The sequence below is a fragment of the Nicotiana tomentosiformis genome, chromosome 6 (assembly GCF_000390325.3).
Source record: "Nicotiana tomentosiformis chromosome 6, ASM39032v3, whole genome shotgun sequence".
NCBI classification, from domain to species: Eukaryota; Viridiplantae; Streptophyta; class Magnoliopsida; order Solanales; family Solanaceae; genus Nicotiana; species Nicotiana tomentosiformis.
In genome coordinates, this window is record NC_090817.1 from 87,428,916 (window position 1) to 87,439,538 (window position 10,623).

At 35.9% G+C, this 10,623-nt stretch overlaps 1 protein-coding gene across 4 annotated transcripts; it reads right to left on the minus strand.

Moving 5' to 3' along the window:
• Window positions 1-8: 8 nt before the first annotated feature.
• LOC104085631 (ABC transporter G family member 28-like) lies at window positions 9-9,624 on the minus strand. Of its 4 annotated transcripts, none has more exons than XM_070177542.1 (14): window positions 9,262-9,624; window positions 8,129-8,205; window positions 7,612-7,891; window positions 7,380-7,443; window positions 7,119-7,265; window positions 6,916-6,950; window positions 5,883-5,956; window positions 4,393-5,252; window positions 3,470-3,766; window positions 2,511-2,999; window positions 2,035-2,183; window positions 889-1,178; window positions 674-804; window positions 9-438 (listed from the first exon to the last, which is right to left on the minus strand). In XM_070177542.1, exons 2-14 carry the CDS (start codon window positions 8,201-8,203, stop codon window positions 282-284), a joined length of 3,048 nt encoding a protein of 1,015 aa, XP_070033643.1. In that variant the 5' UTR covers window positions 8,204-8,205; window positions 9,262-9,624; the 3' UTR covers window positions 9-281. The 4 variants fall into 4 exon arrangements, with proteins under 4 accessions (XP_070033643.1, XP_009588018.1, XP_018622674.1 ...); XM_009589723.4 differs by having other exon boundaries at window positions 7,612-7,902; XM_018767158.3 differs by lacking the exon at window positions 9,262-9,624 and adding an exon at window positions 8,822-8,985 and having other exon boundaries at window positions 7,612-7,902.
• Between the last annotated feature and the right edge of the window lie 999 nt (window positions 9,625-10,623).

Below are 10,623 nucleotides of genomic sequence, written 5' to 3' on the forward strand. Positions count from 1 at the left end.
GGAATTCATTTCCTGTTGGCTCCAGAAATAGCTGCCACTACCAGCAGTATATTCTTTTAAAGACGGCATCTGCCATTTCTGTTGAAGGGTCATAGCTAATTACAAGATTCAGGAAGCAAGGTAACACTTCCAGAGAAACTAAAATTCGCTCATATGTACATTTACATTCTGCCAAAATTGTTGACTTCAGTTGCCACAGACCATTTTTACTGCACTTACATTACATTGTGGCATTTTGTTAGAGAGTCTTGCTAGAATGCCAAGCAATGAAGCAAGAAGACTTATTTTTTCTGGAAAGTCACCAAACAAAAGAATGCTAAACAACGGCTGAGAAAGCCGACGAGGATGAGGTATAGCAAGCAAGGATACCAGTGACCAAGATCATAGTTCCTTGACTTTAGTAAACCACATCTTGAGATCAGCCATACACCAGAGTACCTGGAAGCAGAATATAAGAAGAATAGGAACTTTACACTTGAGTGAGTTGAAGAAACATTTTTAGTGCCAAATATCAGATATAAAATTGATTCTGAATGCCTCATGGTTAATTCCAAGCTAATTGTAAACCTAGCAGGAATTGATGATGCTGTGGCAAGATAGTTTTAAAGCATTAAAGAAATAAACCATTCCTTGACATATTATTAGATACAAAGAGAGATAGGATGCACCGGACCTTCTAGCTGTTGCAAGCAAAAATGCTTCTAAAGCCCATTTAGGAAAGCAAAAATTTCCTATTTCTGCCATAAGTGGGTCGCCGTCTTGGTTTGCAATGAGAGTCAAAACGACTGGTAACAAAACTGACCACTGACAGACAAAATTAGTTTGTAAGTATAGAATCACAGTAAAGAGTTCACATATTATATCACTATTAAAGTTCAAAACACCCACCAGTTGGGCTGGACCAGGTTCAAAGTAGATAGCCAAAGCATAAGCTATTCCCGTAACGCAGTATACGAGACAAAGCAAGACAAGGTAATTATCCCAAATAGTGGATCTTGGATTATTGAAGAAATAGAACATTGATAGATAAACTGCAGGCTTTACAATTGTATTGAAATGGTCAAGTGTATCCTTGGCCATAAAGTAAGCCAAGCTGCTCATGCCGGATGCACTCTCTCTCCAGTAGTATACTTTTTCTAGAGCAAATGACCTCAATGCTGCAATCTTGCCAAGGAGAGCTGGAAGTCAGGAATAAACATTATGTTAATTAGACCCGAACAATGTTTTAGCACAAATGAAAAAGGCTAATTTCAGGATTGCCAGTTAAAAACTTTTCATAAAGAATGGGGAAACATCAAGCAAAACAAACTAACATACAATTATCTTTTTCAAGTTTCACGGTTTTCTACCATGTAGACAAGACATACTTCCAGAGAAACAGATACCATGATTAATCATTAATCCAAGTTCTTAATCTTAATACAGTATCCGACTTTAGAATTCATTATAGTGTGAAGAAGATGCTATATTTGCTCACTGCTTGGAAGCTTCTGCTTTTCTTCTCTAACTTTTGCACTTCTACTATTACACTATCTCAGTTTCTGTCATATCTTACCTTTTCTGAGATTCAGGATGCTTTCTCTCTGTTAGTGATAATGACGGGAGTCATGTGACTAGTAATGAAGTTCAAATAATAGCAAAGAACTACTTTACTCAACTAGAAAAGAAGTTTCCAGCTTGATATAATAATTTACACAGTATGCTAATCTCCAAGAGCAGCATATATTTTATTTGCAAAAACTGTTTCAAATTGTTAGAATGAAAGAAAAAATGGAGTTATTAGTGATGAGTTAGAGATAAACTGCTAAGAGAAATCATGATCTGTGTTTTGCAAATTTCTCAAGCAAAACTCAAAATTTGATGCACCGTTATAAAACTTATAAAGTTCCTCTTTAACATTTCCCTCTCAAAATTTTGGAAATAAAAGCTTACCTGTCTTAAACTTCAAAGTTAAATGTCATTTGACCAATTGTACATGCTGAAGCAAAATAAGGCAAGTGTATATATATCTGCTGTCTCAAAGTTTTAACTTACAAACTGCAATGACTGTATAAAGGTAACCCTGTGCTCCGAAGCTTTCATCACTCACTTTAGCAAGTGTTCCTAAACAGATCCCAGCAAGTAATAGTATAAGAAAATCAACTGCCTGCATCTTCGCTTCTCGTAGTCGCTGCTTGCCGAGTCTGACTAATATGCAGAATCAAATTGTTAGTAGATGCCATTCATCGATTATCACAGACAAAATTGAAATATTCATAAAGATAAAAACATACTGTGCACATGTTTTCCTCATAAACTGTGACTAAATACCTCACATAATATTCATAAAACTGCTTGTCTTTAGCTGCTATATAAATATCTATAGCCTAACTATTGGAAAGCACATTGGACAAATTCAAAATATTCGAACACAGGAATTGAAGAGCAAAATAAGTGACTTGCTAGCATATCTTAACAAACAAATAAAAAGAGTACTCCATAATATTAGAAATAAAGGGAGCTAGTCATACCTTCCAAGGAAATACCTATATTGGAGGAGGACACCAGGTGTTTTCCGATTCGACAAGTCCGCTGAGGCCAAAAGTTTGTGCTGTATATGGTCCTTCTTCTGTTCAACATTGGATTTGACATCCGACCACAGCTCTCCTGCAAAAGATAGATCAGGACCAGCCGCTGCAGAACTTCCTCCATGTGCTGAATTATCCCCAGCCAAAGAAGCTGCTGATCCCGAAGAAGCTAGCATGTCTGGTGGTACTGGGTAACCATTATGAAGCATCCATCTAAGAGGAAGATCTTTATAGGTTACTCCTATACTTGCCGGGAGTTTATAAATTCCCTCTAAAATATCAATGAAGTGATCTGGAGGATTAACACGATCTGGGACATTGATTCCAATTCCTGCAAAGTACTCTTCAACTTTGGATACTGGTCCATGGTATGCTGTAAGGCCACCTTTCGCTAGAAGTATCAAATCGTCAAACATCCTGAACAAAGTATAGCTGAAACAAGAGATTTTCTGTCACTTAGTGTGAGGAGAATACAACTTTGGCTAACACGTTTACAATTAGATACAGAACAGGACTATTAATCTAATAAATCAATTACGGCAATCAGCAATTAACAAACAACTATCTGTTACGAAATTACTTCTGCAAACAAAAAGCAGCGAAGATTTTATATTTGAATGTGCAATTAAGGAATGACTTTGTGAGGAAATCTAGTAATAGATATGTTATTCTCTTAAAGAAGTGCTTTAAGATGAGACCCAAAGTCAGAATGTTGTTCCACAATGTAGGAACGGAGAGCAAAATTCTTTTTGGTATGACTGCTGGAAACTATTCATGACCGTGCCTCATGTTTCCAGAGCAAGTATTTCCGGTTGTTATATTGGAAGATATTCCAATATATAGCACAATGAGCATTTTGATTGGAAGACCGAAAAGAAGAAAAGTATGACTGCAAACATTACCTTGGTTGGTGAACCACCATGCATATATTCACTCCTTCAAGAGCTTCACGACGAAGTGCTCTAAGCAATAACTGAGAAGAAGAGCTATCCAGACCAGAAGTTGGTTCATCTAAAATTAACAAAGAAGGTTCTATAACCATCTCGAGCCCAACATTTACTCGCTTCCTCTGACCCCCAGAGATGCCTCGCTTCTCCACTGTCCCCACAAGAGAATCTCTCACCTGTTGCAATCCCAGGGACTCTATGACTCTTTCAACAACTAAAACTTTTTCTGGTTTTGGCAAATCAGCAGCCAATCTGGAAGAACAATTCAAATTGACGAGTAGATAAGAATCAATTGCGAAGCTAGTAGTGGCAAACTAGAATTCTAACTGTAACAAACAGAAACAAGAAGCAAGGCTAACTTTTTTCCTGATAGGAGTAATAAAACAAGGTCCTAAGTTTTTTTGTTGTCCTCATATTTGTTCAAATACAATGATATGCATTGGTTTCAGACCTTCGAAATGCATATTTTCATTAATCCATTGCGAAGCATTGAGTTAACAAGTATCTGAGAGTTGCTTCTAAAATGACCATAAGTATCATATAGCAATCCAATAATTAGGACAAAGGAAGCATAACTTTTGAAAACAACAAATTACTGGAGTCTATAGCCTCTGAAGTAGCAGACTCATGGTAGAAGGAAACTTACGAAGAAAAATGCACATAGAAAGAATTGAACCTCGGTAACTTGCAAACATATTTGTCAGAACATGTGGACGACAAACTCAACCTCTAAACCAAACTTAGAGAGAAGTTAAAGATTGACTATTCAACTTGAAATCGAGGACAACTTTAAGTTCAGAAATTACGGCAACTTGGAAGATATTAGTCAGCAATAGCTAAGCTATAGGTAGAGTAGTAACATATCTATTGTAGCATACCTGCATCGAGCACTAAACCAAAGATTCTCCTCTACTGTCAAATTTCCATGTACTATATCATCTTGTGGAACGTAGCCAATGATTTTCTTGTAGGACTGAATAGAGTCAGACTTTTCATTTATGAGAACCGAACCAGTTGTAGTACACCCTGCAGCTTTTCCAGTCAATGCAGAAAGAAATGTTGTCTTTCCAGCCCCAGATGGACCCATAACAGCAGAAACGCGACCAGGCGATAATCTCCCTGTTACACACCTCAATAGATGCTTGTTTTTTCCCTTCAAAGTTAGTGTCAAATCTTGGAAGTAGACCTCAATAGGAGGTCTGGGCCTTGTCTCAAACTCACTTGCCATGTTGATTACTCCAGAAAAGTTCATATCTTTGTTCTGCTCCTGCAGAGCTTTTTCTTTCTCAATTTGCCCATATGCATATCTAAAAATTTGAGTCCTTGAATGCAATTGTTTACCCTTGTTCTTTTTAAAATTTTTATCCCCAGTTTCAATGTTGGAACCTTCACTATCAGGGTTCTCTGCAGATTCATTGATCATCTTCTTGAGGTTGTTTTGCTTCTTTGCTTTTGCCTGAGACATACCTGGGGGCAAGGGCAAGCCAGAATCTTTACCAGGTTTATTTTGATCACTATCCTTCTGCAGGTCCTGCCTTGTTGACTTTCTACGGGAGAATGTCTTTGACAATTGAGAACCCATGCTAGCAAGGTTAGATTTCCATCTGTTTTGTGCCTGAGCACTTTCCCTTGCACTTCTTGCACCGGCTTCTCTGGACTTGGCTTGTTTTCTTTCTCTGCTACTCAGAACTTGGTCAGAACAGTTGTATATTATGAGAAGTATAAGCATGATTCCACCCTATTGAAAATGAGAAAACCAGTTAAAAAATCTTGTGTAAAATCTGAATCCTAAGTATGTGCATCTTTAATGGTGGAAAAATGTCTTGAACAGAAAAACCATATACATCAGAAATCCAATATCTCTACAGAATGAAAAGGTATACAGCATTTCTTTTTTCAGATAGAAGGAGAACCTGTAAAATAATTACTTAAAACAGCATTTCATAGTTTCGTTAACACAAACTCCCAAATTACCGATACCAGGCCCAAACAACTCTATATCCACATGGTTCAGTTGATAAAATCTGAATGTGTCAAGTGTTATAATGAAATACGTACCAAATTATGTTTTCACAGCCAATGACTAATAGATCAAAATGAACAAACTTTCTAGAGATCAAGGGGAAATCCTCTGATGAATCACCAAGCAACTAAAAGGGAAAATATTGACTCTGTTGAAAGTCAAGATATTAGAATATATCTAGGTTAATAGTATAGAATATTCATTCAGATTAATGTGATAGTTAGAAACCTTGGTAAGATGCATAGACATGCAATGTTAACCAACTCAAAAGCTTTATTTCCATAAGCACAACAATCAAATGGATAGTCATTGACCGGATAACTTAAGAATGAGATGATGACTTACAAAAAACATAATACCATAAGCAGTGATATTTTGGTTTGCTGCCTGACGTTCACAAGTTGCAAATGTATAGCAGCCTGCATGTGCATACATCACTGTTACTCATTTGTGATCATTTGTCATGTTCAAGTCACAAAATGTTTCACGAATTGTCAATCGAGAAGAACATGCAAAGAGTTCTTACTTAATATACATCCATTTTGCCGTCGCAAAAACATGTGGTATTGACTTGAAGTTAAAAGAATACATGCTTCAAAGCAAGACAACAAGAATAGAGTCTCAACTCTCACCTCACGACAACACAAGGAACTTGAATAGACCATCCTCTTAGGAGAAAGAATTCAAAGCCAATTGTTACAGTGAGCGGAGTAGATCAATTATTTTCACACGGAGTAGATCAATTATTTTCACATCCTGACATGTCCTGGAACTTTCCAGCCATTATTATTATTATATTTTCAAATTTATTTGATCTTATTGCAATGGTAGACAGCAGCTCAAGGAAAGACAATTATTGAGATGACAACCCTAATTTGGATCTGAGTGCCCAAGTATTTCTCTAACTGTATTTTAGCTGGAGCTACAAGCTGCAGACTCCCCAACAATATCAGCATGTTTTTGTTTCTTCTTTTTTTTTTTCCCAGAAATATGTTACACTGCGTTTTAATTTATGTGAACCTATTTCCTTTTTAGTCCGTGCCAAAACGAATGACCCCTTTCCTTATTTGGAAACAATTTAACTTTATGCAATAATTTATAGCCACACAAAGTATTTGTGTCTCATTTTATACCACAAGTTCAAAAGTTTCTCTCTTTTCTTAAACTTCGTGCCTAGTCAAATGGGTTCACATAAATTGAAACGGAGGGAGTATGTAATGAGACAACAAATGAAAAGAGATTTGACAAGTGGTTTTCACTAGCACTAATGTCTAGAAACATCAAACTTGATTCATTCTCTGACATTCATATATAAAATAAGCAAAAATAGTTAGAAATACTGAAATAGAGCTGACTGTTATTGAAGAGATAGACTTACTTGTCTGTACTGTTGAACCAGCTCTGCAGTAATGTCTGAAAAATGCATAAAATAGCTGTAGGTTAGTAAATGGGGTTAAGCATGAGCTTATGAACATGAGCAAAAAGATGCAACAGAATACATTATGTCATCTACTGGCTAAACTTGCTGGGGAGATAAGAGAAGCATACATGAGCTACTTTTTTTGGGAGAAAAATAAATACCCTTTATTGCAAGGATTCTTCTGGGTGGTAGTTGGACAGTAAAATCCTGCCGAACAAAAAAGTTCAGTAGCACTTATAAAATCAGCCCACACATCTGCTCCACCACAAGTATGATTGGTCTCTCCAGGAGGAAGTTGATATTGGTAGCTGCTTATTTTCAGGAAGGCAATATGATCAGGTCAAGAAAGTGAATGTGTGTGTGTGTGTGTGTGTGAAAAGAATAATAGTAATAACAACTCCAGCGGGAAATATGAAACTTACGGATCACATATACCAGTGGTCGTGTTGAGTTTTGCAAGAGGGCAATAAGCACCCATCGGACAGGCTTCAAGGGAAGAAAAGGAAGACAAACCAACAAGAGGGAAAGAACAGGATTATCAGAAAGGTATATACTAAATTTCACAGCTTCTGTTTAATTGTTAGAGCAAACAAATGCAGAAATCAGTCCAAGAAGCTGCGAGTCGTTTTTAACATGGAGAATCCAGATACTTACGAATCATGCAGGTGAGACCATGAGGACAGAAGAAGCCTTCACAACAAGATTGACATTCTAGAGTTCTAGCTGGCATCTCCTTATCGCTTTCGAAGTCAACCTTAACATCTTTTCCAACACTACAAGCCCATCCCGGCTCACATCCAGTTATCCATGATGACAGATTACAGTTCTTGTTAGGTTTCAGGTAATTGGAACTTCTTGCTGCGCCACTTTCATCCGCCACTTCCAGTAAACTGGTCGAATAGAACTTTATTTCTGCTGCCGTACACAGTCGCTGCTGAACATCCCCTATCACGCCACCAAACAAATTGTGAATATCAAGACTGAAAGGAGCGTCACATATTGATGATTAATCACAAGAAAAGTCAATCTAATATATTCAAATGTACTTGGCCAGAAACTATAATACTATATTTTAACATCATTCTGCAAGATTGTAATTGTAATCCATATTATGAACTAGACGAGTGGATCTCAAACTAGAAAAGATGAGAATTTATCCAGCACATGGTACCTTTTGTCGTTCTAAGACATGCTGCCAAAAAATCTGAGTTTTCGGAGAAATTGAAAGCAGCATCAAACTCTTCATCTCTGTAATATAATCAAAATTTATCAGCCGAAACCAAATTGTAACCTTCCATAGACTTGAATCATCAAAGCCGAATATATATCATCACAAAAATGAAACAAATTTTAGGAGAAGAAAAATAATTCCATTCCCTATATATACCACAAGATTATTGGCAGAATCTTTGAAAACTGACTTCATGATTAATGCTGCTAATTTCACCAAATCTTTACTCATTGACTCATGTTGCTCCACGTTTAATACTTAACAGAGAAGTAGAAGAATCTGCTCTTTCTAAAGTAGGAAACAAACAGATTTCTTAGGCAAGTGTGCTTTTATGACATACTACGACATATGCATCACAGATTCCCAGTGTTATTATTTCTTCTAGTATGATTAAAAAAGGTTGGAAAATAATGGTGTCCTAATCAACCAAGAATAAATATTGGGAATTCATACAGCCGACCTCAACTAATTTGGGGATTGAGCGGTTTCACGTGAATGGATACTCCGAGGTAAAAAGAGACAGTGGCGGAGCCAGGATTTTTATTAAGGGAGTCAAAATATAAAGAAACAAACTCGCCAAAAAGTCAAGGGGTGTCGTTATATATTATATATACATATTTTAAAAAATATTACCGAGCTATACAGTGTAATTTTTCGGCGAAGGGGTGTCGGTTGACACCCCTTTGGTGCATGTGGCTCCACCACTGAAAGTGAAAAGGGCAACCCGGTGCACTAAGCTCTAGTTATGCGCGGGGTCCGGGAAAGGACTGGACCACAAGGGTCTATTGTACGCAGCGTTACCCTGCATTTCTGGTTGTTTTCACGGCTCGAACTCGTGACCTCCTGGTCATATGGCAGCAACTTTACCAGTGACGTCAAAGCTCCCCTTACGCCGATGTAGAACGAGAAAAATTGAATTTGATTAATTTAACTTATAAGACATTGGAACAATTAGAAAATTACAATTGCGTAACTTCTGTAACATAGCAAATTTAACAGAGAATTACATTTTACATGTTCCACGTTCTTATGCATGTACACAAACTTATATTTCATACAATATAATGACTTACACATCTTCAATGCAAAAATCCAATTGGCCTTTAAGTTTTTGGGTCATAATGGCGCCCATATCCTTGACACGTGAAGCGAGAACACTCTTCAGTAGCTGAATTCCCATGGAGTTATTGCTATTTGCCTGCTGTCCAACTGCAGAATTCGCCATCGTAAGCAAAATCGCCAAAAATACAAATACATTCTTGTGGTTCCCTCGTTTTAGTCTGCACATTTTTCATCAATATTAGAGAATGATTCTTATGGCGATTTTGGGAAATTTCTCTGTGATTTTTTGAAGAACCAAAAAGTGGGAAAAATGTAAAAGTTTAGTTTTGTTGGGGAAATGAAATGGCGGGGAGGTGATGTAGGAAAGCAGAGAAACGAAACACGCTAAAGGGGAAACTGTATTAGAGTTCGAATTTTGCGGCTACCTTTTTAGCCTTTTACAAACTTCTTTTTACTTGTATGATCTCCCTTTTTTTTTTTTAAACATGTTATATTTACTTTTACACATAAAGATATCTTCATTTACGCATAAGAAATTTAAAAAAAATATTTTTTTAAATTTAACATTATATAAAAAAAATTATTATTATTTGGTGGTCATTATTTTAATATTTCAATTGCTATGTGACTTTTGAAAAATAGAATATGTACTTAGCATGTACTCAGCCGTTTCAAAACTTATTTCATTTTTAGTTCGTACAAAAAAGAATGGTCTTTTTTCATATTTGAAAATAATTTACCTTTATACAATGATTTATAGTCACACAAAATATATATTCAAAAGTCTTCTCTTGTTTCCGTGCTCAATCAAATGAGTTCACATAAATTGAAACAGATGGAGTATTAAGTAAATTTTGAGCCCGTTTGGCCATAAAAATTTTTACTTTTTTCCAAAAAATTTTACTTTTTTTCGAAATTAGTGTTTTGCCATAAAATTTCCAATTTTCACTTGAAGAAAAATTTTGGAATTTTTCAGAAATTTGAAAAACTCCAAAAAACTATTTTTCAAAACTTTCACTCATATCACTTACAAAAATTCAAAAACAACCCAAAATTATTTTCATGTCCAAACACAACTCTAATTTTCAAATATCATTTTCACTTAGAATTTTATTTTTTACTAATTCTTATGTCCAAACGCCCACTTTATATACCCTCCTCCAATATACTGCAAAAACGAAACATTTTCTTCATTGTTCTTATTTTGGAGTACAAGTTGATTTGTTCAGCTATCAATGTAAATTTAAAAGTTCCTTTTTTTACAAAAAAAATCATTTGAAGTTTTAGTTTCTCACCCTCTGTTTATTTGCTTGTTCATTTACAAAAAATAGTTTAGTGTTTTTGTAATAGTAAGTTAAGCTGAATGATGATCC

What these genes read in the sequence shown, in the direction of transcription:
- LOC104085631 (XM_009589723.4), bottom strand. Translation starts at nt 9,476, where the DNA reads ATGTGCAGACTAAAACGAGGGAACCACAAGAATGTATTTGTATTTTTG. An exon ending in TGGTTCAACAGTACAGACAA is followed by an intron (nt 5,957 to 6,915) that starts GTAAGTCTATCT and finishes ATGCACATGCAG; the next exon opens with GCTGCTATACATTTGCAACT. An exon ending in CTTATGGTATTATGTTTTTT is followed by an intron (nt 5,253 to 5,882) that starts GTAAGTCATCAT and finishes CATTTTCAATAG; the next exon opens with GGTGGAATCATGCTTATACT.